Source organism: Trichechus manatus, unplaced genomic scaffold (assembly GCF_000243295.1).
Source record: "Trichechus manatus latirostris isolate Lorelei unplaced genomic scaffold, TriManLat1.0 scaffold00044, whole genome shotgun sequence".
Classification (NCBI taxonomy): domain Eukaryota; kingdom Metazoa; phylum Chordata; class Mammalia; order Sirenia; family Trichechidae; genus Trichechus; species Trichechus manatus.
In genome coordinates, this window is record NW_004443980.1 from 12,370,390 (window position 1) to 12,393,704 (window position 23,315).

At 41.3% G+C, this 23,315-nt stretch overlaps 1 protein-coding gene across 1 annotated transcript in view; it reads left to right on the plus strand.

Annotated features, from left to right (window-relative positions):
* Nucleotides 1–23,315, plus strand: part of ENOX1 (ecto-NOX disulfide-thiol exchanger 1) — a 331,173-nt gene that overhangs the window by 176,794 nt on the left and 131,064 nt on the right. The window contains exons 8-9 of the mRNA XM_004376606.2: nt 8,926–9,032; nt 13,094–13,211. Coding sequence (XP_004376663.1) covers nt 8,926–9,032; nt 13,094–13,211 — 225 coding nt within the window. The remainder of the gene's footprint in view (nt 1–8,925; nt 9,033–13,093; nt 13,212–23,315) is intronic.

Below are 23,315 nucleotides of genomic sequence, written 5' to 3' on the forward strand. Positions count from 1 at the left end.
TTTGTGACCTTTATTATTTGTAATGAAAGCTTGAAATGTAGATATCACTGGTATAGTGCATTGGTTATGTAATTTATGCCTTTTCTCATCATTCAGGAATGGCAGAAATTAAAAGTTAAAAAAACACTTGGTGGGCATAAAATTGATGTTAATTCCTTTTGGAGTGCAATTTGACAGTACCTCTCAGAATGAAACATTCAGATACTCTTTTATTTCTACTTTCCACCACTCAGAATTTCTTATAAAGATACTTATATAAGAACATCAGGAGATATGTCTAAGGATATTATTGCAGCGTTATAAATAATGTAAATATGAATAGATTTCCAAGGTATGTTAAGTGAAAGAAAGCAAAGTACAGAACAGTGTGTAGGATATTAGCACTTTTGTGTAAGTAAAGTAAGGTTACGCAGAGAAAACTATACACGATGTGTGCTGTATGTATCACTTTTTCTCTGGGTGGATCTGCTAGAATCTGTTAACAGTGGTTACCTTTAGAGAGAAAAGCTGGGTGGGGAGGGGTCAGGATAGGAAAGTCGACTTTTATTTTCATTTCATTTCTTTCTTCTAATGTATATGTATTGCTTTGTTTTTGCTCAGTAGGGGTATTCTAGGCAGGGAGATTTATTGGTGTTTTTACTTTCTTCCTCTTGCTTTTCTAGATTGAAAAATCCTAATAAATGCTGTATATTGTAAGGAGCCATTAAAATCATAATAGTCTCATGGGTTTTTGTTTTGTTGCTGTTGTTGTTGTGAGGTGTTGCTGAGTCAGTTCTGACTCATGGCTACCCTGTGTACAACAAAACAAAACACTGCCCCACCCTGCGCCATCCTCACAATCGTTGCTACGTTTGAGCCCATTGTTGCAGCCACTGTGTGAGTCCATCTCGTTGAGGGTCTTCCTCTTTTTTGATGACCCTCTACTTTAACCAATGTGACGTCCTTCTCCAGGAACTGGTCCTTCCTAATAACATGTCCAAAGTACATGAGACCAAAGCTCGCCATCCTCACTTCTAAGGAACATTCTCACTGTACTTCTTCCAAGACAAGATTTGTTTGTTCTTCTGGCAGTCCATGGTATATTCAATATTCCTCACCAACACCGTAATTCAAAGGCATCAGTTCTTCTTTGGTCTTCTAATTCATTGTCCAGCTTTTGAATGCATATGAGGCGATTGAAAATACCATGGCTTGGGTTAGGTACACCATAGTCTTCAAAGTGACATCTTAGTTTTTTAATACTTGAAAGAGGTCTTTTGCAGAAGATTTGCCCAATGCAATACTTTGTTTTGTTACTTCTCAAAATATTTGAGTCTATGCATTAGTAAGAGAATCCACAGGTCCCTGAATAGGCAGTGGTGGTTCAGTGATAGAATTTTCACTTCACACAAAGAAGGCCTGGGTTTGATTCCCAGCTAGTGCACCTCATGCACGGCCACCACCCGTCTGTCATTGGAGGTTTAAGTGTTGCTGTCTTACTGAAGAGGTTTCAGTAGAGCTTCCAGACTAAGACAGACGAGGAAGAAAGGCCTAGTGGTCTACTTCTGACAATCAGCCAGTGAAAACCCAATGGATCACAGCAGTCCAGTCCACAACTGATCATGGGGATGGTGCAGGACTGGACACTGTTCCGCTCTGTTGTGCATAGTGTTGCCATGCGTCAGGCTAACTGGGAGGCAGCTAACAATGACAACACAGTTCCCTGAAATGTTTTGGGATTTATACCAATTTTAAAAAGTCACTGGCTGCCTGATATCTTTCCATTTGTTTGAGCAGTTTAACCTTCCTCTCTTTGCTTAATTGCTAAAAACATCCTATTTTTCTTTCTTTTTTAAAATAATTGGATCAGCATGTTTTTCTTTCTTTCTATCCCCATCCCATACCTTAAATGAACCAAATGCCTCACCTCATCTGTCCAGGAAGTTCAGAAATACAATGTCAGAGGTTAGCGTTTTGGCCTCGGGTTTAACAGGGCTGAAATGGATTCACAGTGTCACACGATGTTCATTTTACCCATCTTAAGATGAAACCCCAGAAGGCCCTTTTTCCTCCTCACCTTCCGATTCCGGCCCATGCCTCCTAACGTATGGGTCTGACTGCATTAATTCTCTGTTTACTGGGCTTCCCGCCAGACTGGCTGGCGGCTCCGCTGTGCTCAGGACCGAAACCCGAGCGCACAGACCTCTGTCTGGGAATCTGTTACAGAGGCTTTCCGTTCCATGGTGTCCAGCACATAGCGCTCCTCCCTCTTCTCTCTGACTCTCTCTTGCTCCTCTGGGTATCCTGAGAGCCAGAATCACTTCCTGCCTTCCTCTGTTATAATTCTTCGATCTGGGGCCAAGGTTCATCAGCTTCAGCACTACATCTAAAGTCCTATACTTTCTTTCGTCTCTTTTGCCAGTAAAAGAATCCAACCTAAGCTTTTAGTGTTTAAAAGCAACAATAACAAGGTGGGGTGGGGGAAGTCAACTTGTTTCTTTTGATACATGCCTTTGAGAATCTCTTAGGAGCTATTCATAGAGGATTTGGAAAAATGTTATCCTTAAAGGAAGAATTTCCCTCTGAACCCTACAGAATTAAGGGTCTATCGTGAGCCCAAATAGCATTAAAAAGAAAAAATTAAGCTGGGAAGATTTTTTTGAGGTGTTTTATGTAGGCAAGCCTGCTGCCTATAAGGACATAATCAGTTTCTGCAGATATTTAGGACACTAAATGGATTTAAGGCTCTTTCACAGCTATTTAGCTGCAACAAGGGATGCAGTGGATACAAGGACTATGAGAAAGAAAGCAGTCAGGAGGAATGGAAGGAAAAAGGCTGTGTTTGTGTTCTTTGGAGGAGCCTAACCTTTACCTAAGGAGCCCTGGTGACGCAGTGATTAAGCACTCAACTGCTGAGCTAAAAGTCAGCAGTTCAACCCCACCAGCCGTTCCTCTGGAGAAAGATGTGGCAATCTGCTTCCATAAAGATTACGGCCTTGAAAACCCTTGGAAACACTCTGTGTGGGGCAGTTCTACTCAATGGCAGTGGGGAACCTTTACCCTTGCAATACTTCAGTTGTCTTTCTACCCAGAGCTCAAAATCCAGATGCCTCATACAGCCCAGGAATTTGCAGGTTTGCCCTCAGTGCCCCTCTCTTTCTTAGGGAGCGTGTTTAAATGTGGTTTATTTCTGGGTAAATGAGGTCCTGGTCGGAGCTCTCCGCCCCTGAGAAGACTGAAGACAAAATGCTTCTCAAGATAGTTTATGAAGGTCTTTTTCAAGTAAGAAGTGTGCTCTGAACTCTGCAGATATCCAGATATTTGGGGGTGGGGAAAGTGAACAAAAAAATCGTTATATTACCTAGTCTTACGGATTTGGGAGAAATTTTGAAAGATGTATACTTACAAGTATATGCATGTTTATGTTTAAGTGTGTGTATGTATCTGCACAGGTGTATATATACATAAGCCAATAAATAATCGCTAGTCGTGGTTTTTATCTGTAAAAAGTGATTATCAATTTCATGAAGGTTCTGTATATCCTTCGTAATGTTAATTTATACCTGCTGGCTCTACTAAAACCAGTTGCCTTCTAGTTGATGCTGACTCATAGCGACCCATGTGCATCAGAGTAGAACTGCTCCATAGGGTTTTCAATGGCTGATTTTTCAGAAGTAGATCACCAGGCCTTTCTTCTGAGGTGCCTCTGGGTGAACTCAAACCTCCAACCTTTCTGTTAGGAGCTGAGCATATTAACCGTTGGCAACACCCAGGGACTCCACTGGATGTACTAGGGGCTCTATTATAACATCTAAGACTGTCATTCAAACATAATTTTGAAGTCGATCCCTTTTAATTTTTTCACAATCCTCAACCTAATTTAGGCAAAACACTTAAAACAGAATTTAAGGGGAAAGATTTGTAAGGTATGACTAGTAAATTTAAATTTTCTGATTGAAAGCACTTTCTGTTGATAATACTTCCAAAACTTTTAGGCATACTTTCTTGAATAAATAAGTAGCAATTACAGAATTTATCATTTTAAAGTGATATGGCTTATGTGGGGCCTTGCGGCCACCTTTCTGTAAACCACAGGGCAGCGAAGGCACTGGGTGGGGATTGATCTGCATCTGTTCGGCCTGTAGGACAACTTCTCTGAGCTGCTTTTTTTGGACAAGGGCTGATCCTATCTTGTTTGCTATTTATCTCTTTTCTCTGAGACGTAGAGATTTAAAGAGTTTTAAAGAATTTGTGGAGCCCTGGTGGCACAGTGGTTAAGAGATTGGCTACTAACCAAAAGGTTAGCAGGTCAAATCCACCAGCAACTCCTTGGAAACCCTATGGGGCAGTTCTGCTCTGTCCTACAGGGTTGATATGAGGCAGAATCTATTTGAATAGGTTCTGACTTATTGTGGAAGGAGCCCTTGTGGCGCAGTAGTTAAGTGCTTAGCTCCTAACCAAGGGGTTGGCAGTTCAAACCTACGAGCTGCTCAGCAAGAGAAAGATGTGGCAGTCTGCTTCTGCAATGATTCACAGCCTTGGCACGTGAGGATCTTGCTTCTTAGTTCAATCAAATATACGAGACCAAATGGGCAACACCTTCCCAAAAGCAAAGACAAGAAGGCAGGAAAGGACAGGAAAACTGGACAAATGGACACGGGGAACCTGGGGTGGAAAGGGAAAGGGGGCGAGTGCTGACATATTGTGGGGATTGCAACCAATGTCACGAAACAATTTGTGTATACATTTTTGAGTGGAAAGTTAATTTGTACTGGAAACTTTCACCTAAAACACAATAAAAATTAAAAAAAAAAAAAAAGATTTACAGCCTTGGAAACCCTGTGGGGGGCAGTTCTGCTCTAGTCTATAGGGTCACCATGAGTTGGGAATTGACTGGAAGGCAATGGGTTTTTATGGGCTTAACTTATTATGGCTTTATTGTGCTTAGAACAAATAATAGAGATTATACACGGGAAGTAGTACATGGTAGTCGAGTTCAAGGACCTGCTCTTTGGTGTTCCCTGCTATAGACAATGAATACTGTGTGGTCTTTAACTGTGACATTCATACTCACAGTCATCCTGATTTATGATTTTAAAAATATGCTGCCCTTGAATCCCATTCATTAGGGCATACTCTTTGAGATGGTTTTTCCCTAATGATGATGAATTCATGCTGACCCAAGCACTCTTTCAAGTCCTTTTGTGTATTCAAGAACTTTCATTTGCAAGACAAATGGCTGGTTTAGGGGAAGTCTGTGCAGAAATGAGAGAAGTAAACTGGACCACATAAAGACTGGAGAGTATTTTTCAAACCTAAGCCAAATTAGTTTTTTTTTTTTTTTTTTGGTTGTTTTGTTTTGTAAGTTGTGAATATGTGAAAAAGTATAAAACTTTATAAGGAAAGAAGTGTGAAATTCAATTAAGTTTAATTTTGCTTTTCATTAATTACCCTATGGAAAAGAGTAAAATTACATGAAAGAGAATGGCCCAGAAAATCTGAGACGTGTCTCTTTGACCTGTGATTTCTTTCTGAACCCCCCAATCTATGTTTCTTCTCCATCAGGGTGGCCTTCAGACAGCATGTCCAAAACCAAATTCCTGATCTTCCTTCTCAGACCTCCACCTTTAGTCCTTCTCTAGGTCTATGAGGTACTTCCCGAGCTGAGTCATCCTGGTCTCCTTCTGCCCCTCCTCCCATGTAACAAGTCAGCCACCATGTCTTATCAACTCTCCCTGTCAAAGGACTCCTTACTCCATCCCTCCAGTCCAGATCCTCTGCCTTAATTCAAGCCTTCATCTTTTCTCCCAGGCAAACCCTACCCAGTTGTATCTCCTCTGGCCTACCATATAAAGTTCACAGTTCTGGCTTCACACGTAAGAGCCTTCCTCATTCACTCTGAACCAGCATTATCCCCTGTGCCCACCAGCTACTTCACACAAGTCCTTTCACAACTCCATACCAGCCTTTGAACAGCCCACCCCTGCCTTCTCATCTGAGCAAGCACTGATTTACCACAAAAACCAGACAAGAAAACCAAACCCATTGTCATCAAGTCGATTCTAACTCATAGTGACCCTATAAGACAGAGTAGAACTGCCCCATAGTGTTTTCCAGGGAGCGGGGCTGGTGGATTCAAACTGCCGACCCTTTGGTTAGCAGCGATCTCTTAACCACTGTGCCACCAGGGAGTATGTTTACCACAGAAGACCTTGCTAAAATGTCACCTTCTTTTTGAGTGTTTACCAGCTGAATCAGTTACTCTCTTCTCTGTGTCCCCATAGCTGTCATTCATACCTCTCTTGCATACAGTAATTATCCGCTTGCCTTTCCTTCTCCTTAGAGCTATGATTTCATCAAGGTCAGGGACTATGTCTTAATCGGATATTTTTAGCAATCAGCCAACTGCCTGGCACTTGGTAGGATCCCAAATGTTTGGCGAATGGATGAAAAAAATGAATGAATGAATGAATCAAATTTATGTCCCGGGATGTTCTAAATAACTGAGACACTTAGTTCAAAACAAGGAATATTTACAATAGTATATGATTAAGTATATATTAGGTCCCCGAGTACTGCAAACTGTTAGTGCATGACTCCTAACTAAAAGACTGAAGGTTTGAGTCCACTCAGAGGCGGCATAGAAGAAACTCATGGGGTCACCAAGAGTCAGAATTGACTTGATGGCAATGGGTTTTGGTTGGTTTAAATATTTATTAGATGGTCTATTTTACCCTTGAAACTTTTCAGTATTAGGTCTTTGGGTCTTTCCTCTGTGTTTCTCCATGTATATTTTGGGTCTCTCTTACCTTCTCCTCCCCACACCATACACAATAACATATATAATTTTATCTTTAGTGCATTCCTTTACTAACAGCCTTCGGTGACCGATAGCAGAATTTTGACTGTGACCATCCAGACACTCAGCCTCAGCACTTCTTGTGCCTTCCCCTCAACCCTGATGCCGGGACACCACAGTTTTTACCATAGAGCTAGCTCGCTTCTAAATGTTGCAAATCAGAGAGCTCTGCTTCTGAATCAGTGAAACCTGTTACAATCACAGGATCACCCACCCTGCCAGATGATTTCATCTGACAGTGGATCCCACCATTGTGCACCCCTGCATTCCTGGGCTGACTGCTCTGTGTTAACCCTGCAGAAGAAGGCTGAAGTCCCAGCTCCCACCCTGTGTGCAGACAAAGCAGGCAGAAAGCCCAGTTGGTGTGGCTGAGCCGATTCTCCCCTCCGCCAGCCATGCTGCAGTGTAGCTGAGCAGAGACTTCAGTTGATGGTCCGATAATGGTTCAGCACTTAGAGAGGCCCAGGGTGAGCAGGCTGGCAGTGTCACTTCCTCCAGGTGAAATCAGTGATGCCGAGGAGAAGCATATCCAGCAGACCCATGAGCTCAAGCAGAGTGTGAGCCAAGTCAATGACAAATCCTTCCCTTAAAATTGAGTGTAGCAGGTTCATCATGCGACATGACAATAAGGTTCAGTAACTAAGGAGACTCGGAGTTGGGATTCTCTTGAGGTGAAAAACAGTCAACATAGAAAATGCCTATGAAATTTACTTGTAGATTGAGAAGTAGTTGCTTACCATCATAAGATATACAGTGTGGTAAGTGGATGGAATCTGCTTTTTTCCTCTGCTCCATCATACACTTGTTTGATTATTTTGCCTGCTAATTTTTAAATTGTGGCAACAAGTGTTGTCATTCTTCTGTGGGGATTATTCTATTACTCATTGACATTCTTTGCACACCAGAAGATCTGGAAGAGCTTCTATGTCCTTTTTTATAATAGAGCCTTGGGAATCACTAAAAATTGATGTTAGATAGGGTAGTAGCATCCATGAAAAATTAACTTTAACTGTGCCTTCCTAACTAAATATTTAGGAGTTTGGGTTTAATTATATGGTTAATTCAGCGCTATAATTTCCTTAATCTCATCCTTAGTAGATCAATAACTGTTTAAGCAAGGTTGAGTCTGCAGATGGTTGGCCCTACCCCTAACACCCACTACTAACAGCCCATTCCGTTGTCTATATATTTTTGTTAACAAACCCTCAACATTTATCATTCCAATAGCACCGTGCCTGGAAGCCACAGAAGTACTAAATGAAGTCAAGGAGAGGGTAGAGTTAGAACTGGCTTTGGAGCCAGATGGAGGGGAGCCTTATGAAAGTGATAACAGAATAACAGAATGGTATATGGTCACAGTGAACTGTGGAGGGCACCATATTGTATTGGAATAAGATCTACACGTAGAGCTGCTGCTTGGGTGAGCCTTGGTCTGTCTTGAAGTGGAGGTGATGGCTCCTACTCCCTGTCAGAGGTCTAGAGGGCTGACTACGGTGGGCACAACAGGGGAAGAAAAAGGAGCCGAGAAATAAAAATGGCCCTTGAGATAGAGGGGAGACATGACACAACTATTTCATTGCCCAAGCTTGAAACTTGGACATGGTATTGTCTTCAGAGGGCTGCAACTGAGTCCCTGAGATGGAGCCCAAAAGAGAAAACGATATATGTTTGGCTTTTTCTAATTCAGCCACTCTACCCCAGCTTCACTTCTAGCCCCCAACCCAAGCATTATTTGTCTATATATCTGTCTGCCAGCACGAGAGTCTGTCTGTTTATAGATCTAGGTATATAGATATACCAAATCACATTTTTAAACAAGAGCTAAAGAATGCTTGGAAGCAGCTGCCCATGATCTTTCCCCAGTCATATGCAGAGTTTGTTTTAACCTAAAGTTGTGGAGGCAGACTTGAAGGGAGACATCCCCAACATTGCTAAAATGTAAGTACAAAAGGCACAAATTGGGTGGATATTGATGATGTTGTTTCTATCGTGACATCATCCATAGACTCCTAGTGTCTTTGCTTTGCTTCCCTATAGTGATCACAACATAAATTACTTGTCTTGTTTGACTTCCTTGTTCACCAAAGTTGAGCAGATTGTGGCCGTTTTCAACGCTTCTACCAGACAAAAAGCTTGGGACCATTTCTCGAAAGCTCAGCGCAAGAACATAGACATTTGGCGAAAGCATTCTGAGGTTGGTGATTTTATTATTACTTTTTAACCACCATCACACAGCTGGATTGGCAGAGAATAGTGTGGCTGCAGCTATTAGGGTTTTTGTTACAGCGGGCAGTCCCCTAGCCATTGTGTGGTCTCATTATCAGCTCCAAATCCAGCTCAGATTTGTTCCTTATCTGGAACAGCGGCTGACTTAATACATAACGCATAAAGTGCTTTTCTCCCCTGCCAAGGGAGAAAATAATCCTTCCCAATCGTAGTGAAGATGTCAGAAATAAACCGAGATGCTTTGCTTAATAAGTCATTGTGAATGAAAGTGTAATTTAAAATACAATATTCGTTTTGAAATAAATACAGATTTTGTTTTCAGTGTTCTACGTGATGATGATGGTTTGCTCTTTGGGCTATAAATGGCAAGTATGCCTTTCCATCCCCGTCTTTTCATCATAAGCAATGTCTTAGTCCTTGGTCCCTTTTGCTAGCCATTGGGTTATCTCACACCTCTCCCCAGAGTAAACTTCCCGAGGGGAGTGGACGTGCAGGCTAGCCTCAAATGCATGTGTGATGTGTGAGTATCTGTCCGCCAAGGAATGAGTCTAGAACTTGGCCTTCCTTGGCACTCAGAAGGACCAAAATGCACCATTAGTCATTGGTCGTCCAGCTGTTATTGTTCATTCCGCAGGGTAGTATACGCTTTGAACCTGTAATTTAAAAGTAAGTATACTGTCTTTGTTTGCTTCTTTATTATTTTTTTTAATAAGAGAATGTTTTTCGTTTGGATGCCTCTCCATCTCCAGCATGTTAATATTAAAGTTCTCTAAATGATACTCCCCTCTTTCAAAATCCCAAATAGAAGGTAAGGTTTATTTATTTAATGATTTTGGTACACACTTGTAAAATAAGTGTTTTATATACAGTTTGAGAAACCACAGAGTATGTGATATCCATCATTTGGGTAGCATTTTAAGTGCCCATTAACTAATGCTAAATTACCGTTGAATACCAATGGCCCTAGAAGTAACATCCACAGGAATACCAAATGAATCCTTTATTATCACTCTTATTATGGTGAATACTGAATGACTTCGCAATAATGGGACACTTAAAATGCTAGTGCAGTTTATTGTTAAGAAGGACATCTTTTATCTTGTTCACAAATGCCTCGGAAAGTGGTTGGTGACTGATACACTTCTGCTTCTGCGAGCAAGACGCTGAGTAAAGAGGGGGTGGGTTTTTTTTCCCTTTAATTTTTCAGGGGCCAGAAAGATGAAGGGCGCTTACCTGATACTCTCCCCCATGCAGATTTGCGAATGATCTGTCTGTGTATTACTGTTGTTTTTTTTTGGTTTTTTTTTCACATCAAAGCCAAACATGATCAAAAGCAACGTTAGGAAAAAGGCAGGAGGCATAACGCTGAGTAAACCTGGGCATAAAAACGATGTCAGTAGTGAGTGTCAGCAAGTATTAGACATTGATGTAAATCATGGTGCTGCCACATCTGACTCCACTTCCTGCTCTCCCCTTAGCCCAGCTGCCCCCAGTGCTGTCCTCTCCTAGCTGAGCAGGACATGTTAAGGCTTCCCATGTGGTTCCAAGGAAGCCCGCTTGCTCTGCTCAGTGTTGGGAGGCAGAAATGGCTGTGGCAGGCATGTGGAAGGTGTGCAGTCCTGAAATGTGCTCCTGGGAGGAGGCTCTGCCAGTCTGCAGCCACCACCACCTCATTTGATACACATTAAGAAACAGAACTATAAATTACCTTTGACTTTCTTTCCTACATGTCCCTTAATTGATTAAATACCAGTTGGTAATTTAACGTTGTGGATGATTTCTCAGTTGCATATAAGCTTGATAATTGGCTTGATTTTTCCACATTCCCATGTGCAGCATCTGTTAATTATCTGCAACACCTTTACAGATTTATTAGAATGTCCTAGTGATTTACTGCTGAACCAGAGGCACCCTGTGGAAACACCCTTGGCTTTTTTTTTTTTCTAATTTTTTTCTTTCTGCCACCCTTCCTCACAAGAACAGCTACTATATGACAGTTCGTCATTAATTGCAGGGACTAAACAACAGGCCCTTTCAGCCTCATTTATTCTTTCCACCTGACTTTTTTCTTGTTTCAAGTATTTTCAAGCCACCTCTTTGGGAATTGGGCTCTTTGTCAATAGAAAGATTAGCCGTCTACAACCTAGAAATTGCCACACTAATCACATGGAACATCTGTCTTCAAGACCTGATGGTGTTGAAGACGGAATCGTCACCTCTCTTTCTTCTGGGTGGCATGGTCAAATAAGGAGGTACTGCCCATTGTCCCTGGGAGTCCCTGGGTAGTACAAACGGTTAAGCACTTGGCTACTAACTGAGAGGTTGGCAGTTTGAGTCTACTCAGAGGTGCCTTGGAAGAAAGGCCTGGTGATCTACTTCTGAAAAAGAAGGCATTAAAAACCTATGGAGCACAGTTCTGCTCTGACATACATGGGGTCGTCATGAGTAAGAATCAACTTGACGACAACTGTTTTGTTTTGTTTTTTCCCCCTTTTTTGCCCATTGTCCCAATGGCCCCTTAAGGCTGTCCCGTGATGGGTGCCCCTCCTCAGGTCCTTGCCTCTCTAGCTGCCCTTCCTTGTCTTCTGCAGTGGTGGTTCCCAGGGTGCAGAGTTGCAGATACCATTAGCAATAAATAATCTCCTTTCCATAGTGCTGCAATTTAAATGCTATGAACTAAGAAAAGGAGAGAGCTGAAAGAGCCTATAACAGAATAATATACGCACACCCATCAAATGGGCACTGTAACTCTGTTTGAAGCCATGCCATTAATACATTAAGTATTATAACTTAGTTTTATTATTACTCATAGGTTTGTTTATTTTAAAATGAAATTATTTTTAATTATTTGGCTTCTATTTAGACTTCAGTTTGAAAGGGGAACAAAAAGAGAATAATGCAGCCCTTTCCCTGTTTTAAATTTAAGACAGTACCTTACATGTAAGAGAACAAAATGAGTATGCAGTCACAAATACACAGATTGATAACAAAATAATAACATAATTATTTAACATAGGGTATTATAGTATCCTGATTTTAGCCACAGTAGAAAAAAAAAAATATTTCATAGTTCTTTACTGTTTGCAGTGTATTTGTACATACACTATTACATTTAAACAGCCTTGTATTATTATCCCCATTTGTGAAAGGGTAGAGGAAGGCTCAATAAAATTAAATGGCATAGCTGCAGTCACTCCCCGATAAGTGGAGAAAGTCACGTACGATCCCAAATCCATGGGTTCAGAAGTGATGCCAAGACAACCACCACCACAACAAAACCAACAAACCCTGCAAAATAATGCAAAACACCAAAAAAAAAAAAAAAAAACTTCGTTTTTATTTTGTTCCCCAACATCTTCCATATTCTACAATTTTGGTATCTGAATGGTTTGTGTGTAATTACACAGGCACATATACACATGAGGGGCACTCTAAGCAAAGAATAAAATGGTCAGCATTATCACCTTAGCAAACCAAGTGTTTGGCATACCATTTTACGTGCAATAACTCATTTAATCCTCAAAACTGTCATTATGACAATAGTCTAGATGAGCAAAGTGAAGCTAAAAGAGGTGAAGAAACTTAACGAGTATTACACAGAGGGTCGGTGGTAGACCAGGCCTTTTAAGTTTCATTGCTCATGTTCTTAACCACTAGACTATGAGTCCCTACTGTGTGCCAGCCATGGTGGTAGGTATTTCTGTGTAATCCTTAAACTGCCCTGACAGCAATCCCGTTTATACAAATGAGGAGATTGAGACCTAAGAGAGGTTACATAGTTGCTGAAGAGTCCTCAGCTAGTCATTGGTAGAGCAGGGATTTATCACAAGTCTGGCACTAAAGCTGTTGGTCTTTCCGCGACCCCACACCACGCAAACTTCATTTTAGATTAGGTAGGGCAGCTTTTGGCAGGTAGAACCTTCAGATTCTAAACATCAATGTGTCAGTCATAATACATCAAAAGACCACTGGAAAAGGTATGTTGACATGTGTTCGTGACCCTGACACTGGCGTGTCCTCTAATTTCAGGAGCTCCGGAATGCTCAAAGTGAGCAGCTCATGGGCATCCGTCGTGAAGAGGAAATGGAAATGTCGGATGATGAGAATTGTGACAGCCCTACTAAAAAAATGAGAGTCGATGAATCAGGTAATGCTGGTAACGGCCACCTACCCAGGAGGTATCCTAATCATCTTCCAAATCTTAGGTGGGGAATAAATATTAGCAAATAGCCCCGTAACTCACTTTTATTTGAGTTACAGTGAACTTTCGTCTTTGAGTGGCTCTGCCTTTTATTCATGGGACTTTAAACTCCTTCTCAGGAGCATAGTGATTTCAGTGGCTCCAGTTGTTTCTTGTTTGCATCTGTATGTAGACCTGGAGCCATTATACCTTTTTCCGGGATATTAGCCTGTTGCCATAAAAATCCGTTTCCAGAGTATGGCAACCACAGCCGATGCTGAAATACAGATGGAATTTGGTTTCAGGCAGTGTACTCCTTAAAAAGGATTTGTTTAATCCCTAAAGAAGCTTTCCAGCCTCTGAGCCGACGTGCTGGAGAATTAGACTTTTTTTCCAATAAACTTTAGCTCACCTCATCTGTACTCAAAGGGGTGGCCTTATTTGGGACCAAGCGAGGGACATCACCCCTTGAGATGTAAAAAAGAGAAAAGCTTAAAGAGAACCTTGCTTTATGTGCTCTGCTCAATCTGAAATGCTGATTTAAAACTCTCTGCTCTAGCCAGCCCTCTGTTCCTTGGTAATGTAAAAGCAGTGAGCATAGACTGGATGTGTCTCCCCATCTGGGCCAGTGAATGAAACACACACCTGTCTCAGGCTTTGTAACAGAAAGATGCAGATGACCAGGATTAGAGAGTCTTTGCTAATATGTTTGTAGAAGCCAAAAGCACCGTGGTCAGGATGCCCCCTTTCTCCAAGGCTTTAGAAGAGAATGCCAGAAGGCATAAATGATGACCACAAGGAAAAGCTTCTGCATGCAGGCACCTGCAGAAAGGAGTGGTTCTCCAAGTGTGTTCCCCAGGCCAGCAACATCGGCATCACCTGGGAACTTGATAGAAATATAAATTCTCAGGCCCTGCCCTGCATCTCTGAATCAGAAACTCGGAGAGTGAAAGTGGGAGTAAGATCTAACGATCTGATTTTAGTCCTCTGGTGGATCTGGTGTGAGCTAAAGTTTGAGAACCACTGCCTTAGTCCTTTAATCCTCAAATGCCATTCATTTCCTTCTTTGGGAAGCTTAGCATGAGAGTACACACTAGGCCACAGCTTTTGAAGCCATACATCCTTTATCTGAAAAATGAACCTAGCATGCATATGTCAGTGTTTGTCTCTTATTAAGCTGATACCCAGTTTCTCAGGACCGCTTTATTGGGAGATGTGGATTTGTTTATTTGAGGAGGTCAGCTTCCTCACAGCTTTTCCATTCTATTAACCCTCAGATAGTAAAAGAAAGGAGCAAATATTAGCGTGGTTTTACAGAGTCCCTGGGTGGTATACACAGTTAAGTGCTCAGCTTAACCAGCAGTTTGGAGGTTCAAACCTACACAGAGATGCCTCGGAAGAAAGGCCTGGTGATCTACTTCTGAATGGTCACAGCCATGAAAATCCCGTGGATAGTTCTACTTTGATGCACGTGGGATTGTTATGAGTTGGAATACACTTGAAGACAACTGGTTTGGTTTTTGGTTTATTAGCGTGATTTACTGAGATTCGGTAAGATCGTCAGATAAATTATTTATTCTCAAAAAAACTTTCATCATTTTTTAAAGTTTCTAGATGAGGGGAAAGTTTACTTGAAACTTTGGATTCTTAACATCCTTATAAGGTAGGTATAGAAGAAAAGAAATTCTGATTTGAACCTGTAGCATTTTTGCTTTTATTTTTTATTTTTTATTTTGTGACATTTCTGTTGAAACAACCTGTCAGTTTCTCAAGTAAAAAATGTGTATAATTTCATAGCCTGCTTACGATAGGACCAGAATAATAATGACTGCACAGCGTGTTGAGTGTGGAGTTTTCTAAACCGTGGCAGCAAGCATATACATGCAGGGTTGGTGCCTGACCCCAGAGGCAGAAGCATTCACAGAGATCACAAGGATCTCTCACCCCACCAGGGACCACAAGTCCTCTCTGGAAGTTCACTGAAAAGCCCTGTCTCAGTCTCTTAGTGCTGCTGTAACAGAAATGCCACAAAAGTGGGTGGCTTTAATGAGCAGAAATTTGTTTTCTCACAGTTTAGGAGGCTAGATGTCAGAATTCAGGGCACTGGCTCTAGGGGAAGGTTCTTTTTCTCTGTCCACTCTAGGGGAAGGTCCTTGTCTCAGCTCGGTAAACCCAGAGTCCCTCAGTTCCATGGGGATCTCCATGTGGCATCTATCTTGTGCTTGCTTCTTTCTGTGTCTAATCTGTCCTTTTATATCTCAAAAGTCATTAGGTTTAGGATCCACCCTACACTGATGTGGCCTCATTAGCATAACAAAAATACCCCTGTTCCCAAATGGGATCACATCCATAGGCATAGGGGTTAGGATTCCAACATGTGTTGTGGGAGGACACCATCTAGTCTATAACGAGCCCTCTTCCCAGGCCTCTTGGTTTATTCCCCAGGCATCTGCTAGAAGCATGAGATAGGACATGAACTTTTAGAAACTTTCGCCAGTCTTATTACTTGGTCAGCAGAATGAATGAGCAAAGCGCTGTGCATGCTGTATTCTACCTGCTGAGGGGAGAGATGAAAGAACTGGAGTGTGAATGCCAGACCCCAAGGAGTTCAGAGTCTTTTTGTGCTTTGTAAAATGAGGTGGGCCAGGGTTTATGAAGAAAACACCAGACTGATTAGAGGGAAGGGAAAGAAAGTAGCCATTTTTATTCCACTGGGTCCTGAAGATCCTGCCAAAATGCAGGCAGTTGTTTCGCTTTCAACCTTGCATATTCCAGGGTCACAACCTGACAGAAAGAACAGACAAATCTGCTAACTGCTGCTTGAAGGAAGGGACTGAGGCTGGCAGCCTGAGGGAAACACACCTTTCAGTGGAATCTAGTTAAGTGACACATCACTCATCTTTAGGTACAAATTTGCATCTGTCAGTCACCGGCTGACAGGCCTCTCAAAACGTAGCAGTCTAATTCACTGACAGGCAAATTGCTAAAAGCTGAAATGGAAGTAAATTTTCTGTCTTTTAAAGAACCCCTTACCTTTTTTCTTTCTGCTAAAATGGTGACATTTTGCCCCAGACCTAGGTAACCAGTTGCTGTGGAGCCAGCTCTGAATTGTGGCAAAGCCACGCGTGTCAGAGTAGAACTGTGCTCCGGGGAATTTTCAGTGGCTGAAGCTTTTCTTCCAAGGCACCCCTGGGTGGACTTGAACCTCCAACCTTTCAGTTAGCAGCTGAGTGTGTTAACCATTTACATCACCAGACCCTGGCAGTAGCTGATGTGTTCTTGGAGTTTCCAGAAGAGAAGATCGTCCGTGGAGCTTCCTGCCTGTCCTCCGGCAGGGTGCTTGGCCTTCAGTCCACAACTGTTGGCTTTGCTTTTCATTTCTCTACTAGAACAGAGGAGTCTTTGATGTACAAGTGGTTAACACCCTTGGCTGCTAACCAAGAGGTTGGAGGTTCGAGCACACCCAGAGGCACCTCGGAAGAAAGGCCTGGTGATCTACTTGTAAACAATAAGCCATTGAAAACCCTATGAAGCACAGTTCTACTCTGACACACATGGAGTGGTCGTAAGTTGGAGTTGACTGAACAGCACCTGGCTGGTTACTAGAACAAAAACTGTGTTAAGAACTTTCTCTAACCTGCATGGGTTTTATTTCTTGGGGAAATGGAGAGAATTGACTTTGGTTTCTAGGAAAGATTTGGTTTCTAGAAACGGTACAATTTATTATGCAAGAACTTTTATGATACCTTCGGTTTAATTTTTTAGAGAAACAAAAATTTTCGATATTGTCTGCTTATTTAGTAATGAAGAATATATCATTACACTTTCACTTCATAGCACATATAACCCAAACCAAACCCGTTGCCAACGAGTCAGTTCCGACTCATAGCGACCCTATAGGACAGGGTAGAACTGCCTGAGGAGCGGCTGATAGATTCAAACTGCCGACCTTTTGGTTAGCAGCAGTAGTTTGCCGTAGCTTTTAACCACCGAGCAACTAGGGCTTCATCCCACAGATAGTAATTTACAATGTGTCTTTCACTAGAGTTCCTCGATACTGCTAACTACAATGTAATTCTGGGCTAGTAGTCCACTATTCCTAATCAGTTGGATCTTAAAGGGGAAGAGGAGGTTGCTGGAGTAAAACTAAGATGCTGGTAAAATGGAAATGAATTTAGTTAATAATTTAAAAAATCAAAACAGGTTTATTGAAGCATTCATTCAAGAAATTTGGCATCCTGTGAAGATAATTTTTGATAAAAATTCAAATTTATTATTGCATAGTCTGCCTCCTACTGTAATCAAGGCAAACTTTAAAAGCCAGACCATTTTTTAGCTCTTTTCCTCTCTCTTTCTCTCTGTTTTTCTCTGTCTCTCTCTTTCCGTCCTTTGTCCTTCTTCTTCCCCCAGACTGGTGGTGGGGTGGGGCATGAGGGTACACACAAGGAAATAAGGGAAGAGGATGACTGTTTTAGATTGTAAGGCCTTGCCTGACAGAACCCTATTCATTTTAGCATTGTGAGAATTAAATGAATCAATGCTTAGAGAGCGCTTGCCTTGAGCACATAGTAAGCTGTGAGTAAATGTTAGCCCTGCGGGTTTTCTTATTTGTTCCCCAGCACCTGGTCCTGGGCTTTTCACCAAGTAAGTGCTCAATAAATGTTGACTTGAATTGCATATTCTCCTCCTTCTGGCATTTCTGGTTTTGATGCCTTTGCCCTTTAAATTGATAGGAAGATGGTAACCCTGAGGATATTTGCTTTGATTCAATTTAAATGGAAATGGAAAGTGTTAAGAAGCATGCTTAAAGAAATATGATTCCTTTCCCCAATATGTTCAGAACTTTATACATAAGAATTCAGTGTCACATGTCAAGTAGGCCATGGACCAGAGAGTTGTAACCCAGTACCCACCTCATTGTCAACAAGCATTTATTAAGCATCTTCTTGTGTCCAAGGCAGTGTGGACCAAGGGGACGTAGACAGGGGTAAGGTACAGTCACACCCTGCCCTTGAGGGTGAGACTCTTTTTAAAGAGAAGAAATAAATATTTTAAGTTAATAAAAATACAGTGCCTAATACCAAATATGTTCTAAAGCTAGTAAATTAAATTCAGTGTAAACCACAATGACCGTCAGTACCCAGTTTGTATACTTCAGCCAGTATCTGGTGAGTACACATTGAACACAAATTTTATAAGAGTGAAGCTAAAAAAGTCCCTTGATTGATAGACAACCCTTAAACCTCCCATAATACACAGCATATGTTCTTAAATTTTAATTACACTTCATTTAAACTGTGAGCTCTTTATAGCAGCAAACACTTTTAATTATGAAGAATGTTTTCTGGATTTTTGGTTTTCCATGGAAACTCATCACAACAGAGGTGCAGAGTTTTAAAAATTTGTTATTTCAGTCGGAAGTCCAACAAGGACTTTTCAGATCTTTCATCCAACTGAGTCAAATTAGGGAACTCATAATTAAGCTCAGTTGGAGTTAGCAGTATTCAGTGTGTCTGAGCAGTGTTACATGTAACTGCAGGCTTTAGGTTAAAAAAATTAATAAGAAGGCTATCTGCCTATCCTCTTGATCTCTTTGAACACCAAGACTGCCTCTGTTAGTTTATTCCTACATGGTAGTGCTTATTATGAAAGATCCTAAAGGATGCCTGCCCAACAGGAAGATTACATCGGGCACATACCTAGGAAAAGGCTTCCAGCTACCTCCGCCCCTGGCCTGGGCAGAGAAGAAGGAGGCATCACAGGATGCCAGATCAGGGACTTAGAGCCAACTGAGGGGTGGGGTGGCGAGTCACTCACAGCTGGTAGACGTTTCCTTTTTGGAAACACTTGAGTGTGATCTAAGTGGGCTTACCCTGGAACTCACTCGAACCAGGCAGAGGATCAAGCCAATTCAGTCATGGAGAGTAAGATGGCTCGTGTGAGGCCACATGTCTGGGACTGAGCTCCCGCATCACAGACCCCAAAGGCAGGAGCATCAGGGGTGAATCCAAGCCAGGAAGGGGAAGCAGTTCATATCCTGCTGTCTTCACATGTAATGGTAGCCTGGGACATTAGCTCCTAAAAAAGAAACAGAACAGTTTGTGTCCTCCCATCAGCGACCACCAAACTAAAGACGAGCGTTTTATTTTCAAACACAACAGAATGTTTTGGGAACTGAAGTGCCAAACAAGGAAATGTGATCAATTACGACTAATATGGCTTAAGGATGATGAGAGACATCTCCCCTCGTAGGCTGAGCAGCCTGCTCCACACCTCAGCTCTCTCTTTTTTTAATATTGTGTTTATTTTGGGTGGCAGTATACACAACCAAACGTACATCCATTCACAGTTTCTACATGAACACTTCAGTGACATTGGTTACATGCTTCACACTGTGTCACCATCAGGACAGATTACCCAATAAGCAAGGTATGCACGGGCTTACTTGTGCTTGCTTACTAATCTGTAGTACACAGTTTCACTTTTGACGTGGTGAAACCTATGTGAAATTGTGCACTACAGATCAGTAAGTAAATGCAATAAGCCCGTGCCTACTTTGCTTACTGGTTAACCCACCCCGGTTGTCATTCTCACGGTCTCTACCCATCTTGTTTCCTCAGCATTAATTTAGGCTCTTTGTCCCTTAAAGTTCTCATCTGTGCTTTAGATGAACTGTTGTCAGATTAAGCTTATATAGATAATTCTTTATAAGAGCACTATGCTCTGGCAAACATTTTTGTATTAATTGGGCTAAACTGTTTAACAATAGCTTCATGCGATAGTTTTGATTCAAAGTTTAAAGATTATTTGTGGGTATTAGATTTGGGGTTTCCCCCAGTCTCAGTGGATCAGTAAATCTGGTTTTCGTATGAGTTTGAAGTTCTGTTCCATGCTTTTTCTCCTTTGGATCAGGATCCATCTGTTGGGTCCTTTTCAAAACATTCAGTAGTTGTAGCCAGGCACCATCCATTTCTTCTGTTTTCATAGTAATGGGGGTAGGAGTTTATGGTCCACTCCTACACTCTTGAAATAGACCTTCATTTGCAAGGAGACACAGCTTTTCTTTGTTTCTTTCTTCTTCCTCTTTTTTGTTTTTTAATCTTAGTAATATTGCTTAAGGAACTGAAATAAATGTTTATTTTGCATAGAGTCTTCAGTTCCAATTCCCTTTTTATAGTGGATATATTTCTGAAAAGTGTAGAAATTATTTCTTTTTGTAAATTACTTTACCTTTGAAATGCCAGAAGACAGATGCTATTAGACTGATTGTGTAGTGAAGGATTCCTTCTTAATGGAAGTGCTCCTTCTGCCCAAGCAGCCTGTGTTGATTTGTTCTGTAGATTCACATTTCTAACCTCAACAATCTTTAAGCTTAGCCCCCTTACAATTCTGTTTTTATGTAGCACCTAACAATGCCATGATTCCTGGCATCTATCTCATGTATGCTCAAACTTTCCATAGTCACGTGTTTCATAGAAAATTAATTTGTGCTGCTGAAATTGCATTGTGTCCAGGAGACCAAGGATTTTCCCGAGTACTCTAACTTCTCAACCTTGCTGCACCTCCGTAAAACCCGGGTGAGCTCCAGCTGAGTTTCTTAAACAATCCAGAGCTGGCCAGTACTTGCTTTGGAGTTGAGTGAGTTCTTTGGTTACCTGTGTGATGGTCCAGCATGTTTTTTTCAGCAGTATCTACAGAGCAAACCCCACTGCCTTCGAGTCGATTCTGACTCACAGAGACTCTGTAGGACAGAGTAGAACTGCCCCATTGGGTTTCAGAGGCTGACAATCTTTGTAGAAGCCGACTGCCACATCTTTCTCCTGTGATGCCGCTGGTTGGTTCGAACCACCGACCTTTTGGTTAGCAGCCCTGCACTTAACCACTGCACCACTGGGGCTCCTTTCTACAGAGCAAACTCCTGCAAAATTAAGCCCTGGCGTCTTGCCTATTGACATGAGCCTCCGGAGCCTGGTGCAGCAATTGGCTGGCAAAGGAGAAAAGTGAGGAAGTTAACAGCCGACCTCCAGAAAGGAAGAACCGCAGAGACCTTGACCTGGGAAGGGTTTAGACAAACGGCCAGTGAGCAGCACACATTATCTAGATTACAGTTTATTATGTTTTGGGGCATTTCAGTCTGATAAGGTTTCAGGCAGGATCATTACATAGGAGAACAGATTTAATCCTGTTTTCTTAGCAGGCTTTAAGGACACTGAGGGATTATTTATGTAATAAGATGCGAAGTTGCTATGGAAAATGCTATAGCAACCTAACATCTTCCCAGATCCAGGAAGCCACTTGTAACAGCAATCTAAATTTACATTTATTTTAGTGTCATTTTATCCTCACTCTAGTATCTCATTCTGACAGGATGTTGAAATATGTTTTCAGCTTGCGCTTGAGCAAAATTAACACAGTGTTGTTGGAATTTAGGTGTGGTTTGTACAATTTCTGGAAAAAATGAGAATATTTCTGAGGGAGTTTAGATGACAGAATCTGGGTAAGTTTGTAAACGTCTTTCTTTTCTTCTTTCCTAAACGTAGGAAAGAATTCTTTAGTAGCATTTATTCCCGATTTTCCCCTTTAGTTTGAAAGCATTAAGTGTGAATTTCTGATTATGGAAAAGAGATTATCCTTTTCAACAGTGAAGTATTTTTTCAAGTGCTCACCTGTGATTCTAGGAGTTTCTTGGAGCAAACCCTCATAGCAGATAAGCATATAACATTTGGATAGTAAAATCTGACCCTCATATAAAAATACTACCTGGTCATTTTAGGAAATCTGGTGATGAAAAATAATCAAGAAAGAAGAGAATAGAACTGTCTGGGTTATAACACTACAAAAGAGTGTTTGGGTTTCTAATATTTTTCTTCTGCACGGCTTAACTATATAAGCATCTTTCTATGTATTTTTAAAAGCTTATTAACTATTATTCTACATGACTTTGTTTTCAGATAGACCTCCTTGTATAAAAATTAAACTTTTTTTTAAAAAGTTTCATTTTGATATGTTAATTAAATAGGAAATATAGAGCAAATGAGTGTGTAAACCAAAAAAAATAAACCCGTTGCCTTCGAGTCAATTCCAACTCATAGCGACCCTGTAGGACAGAGTAGAACTGCCCCATAGGGTTTCCAAGGAGCACCTGGTGGATTTGAACTGCTAACCTTTTGGTTATCAACTGTAGCTGTTAACTACTGTGCCACCAGGGTTTCCAAATGAGTGTGTACCCTGTCTAAATCATGGGCTCTTTCGAGTGACCGTTTGGGAGTTAAAGGTATAATCTTATAGGTGGTCAGAGTAGACACCTGAAGTTATTAAGCCTGATAACTGGACCAGCACTTCCAAGAGCATCTTCTAGGTCCCTTAAATGTGAGTGTGGCAGAGAAGCTATAGATATATAGGCCCGTTGGTAGCAGAAAGATGATATCTATTGATTTTCTTCTATATTTGTCCATCTAAAATCTTGAAGTGTAAGTATAACACTGTTAAAGTGGGACATTGGCCAAAAAAATCAATACTAGACCGTATTAAAACGTATGCTGTTACCAACTTCTTAGCAGTATGATGTAGTGTTTATTAACATCACTGTCCTAATTCCCCTCTGCTTTTAATACTGCATGGTTCTTCAAAAGACAGTTGGTTACGTAAAGCTATTATACCTTGACCCCTAACTGTACTGCCCGTGAACTTCATTAATCAAAACTCAAAGATGCTAGGTCTGCTGTGTGAATATAGAAAGTGAGGACAAGAGGACATCTCGAAGAATTCCAGTTAACCACACACAGCTAAGGGCCACACAGCTAACAAAAAAAGTAATTGCTTTTTTCCCTTTCTCAGAAATTCCACTTGCCAGGAGCTAATACTTATCTCATACTTAGAAGCCCTGGAAATTGAAGTTTATAGAAATAAAAAAATTATTTTTGTCACAAGCTCACCCACATCTAACTGGCTTAGACACTCCTCTTTCGCTTGGTCAAACACCTGGAGAGAGACTAAGCACTCAGCGAATCTTCTCCCCTGTTCAAGACACAATGTGTGAAGCCTTCTGGGAAGTGGCTACAGAAGGAAAAT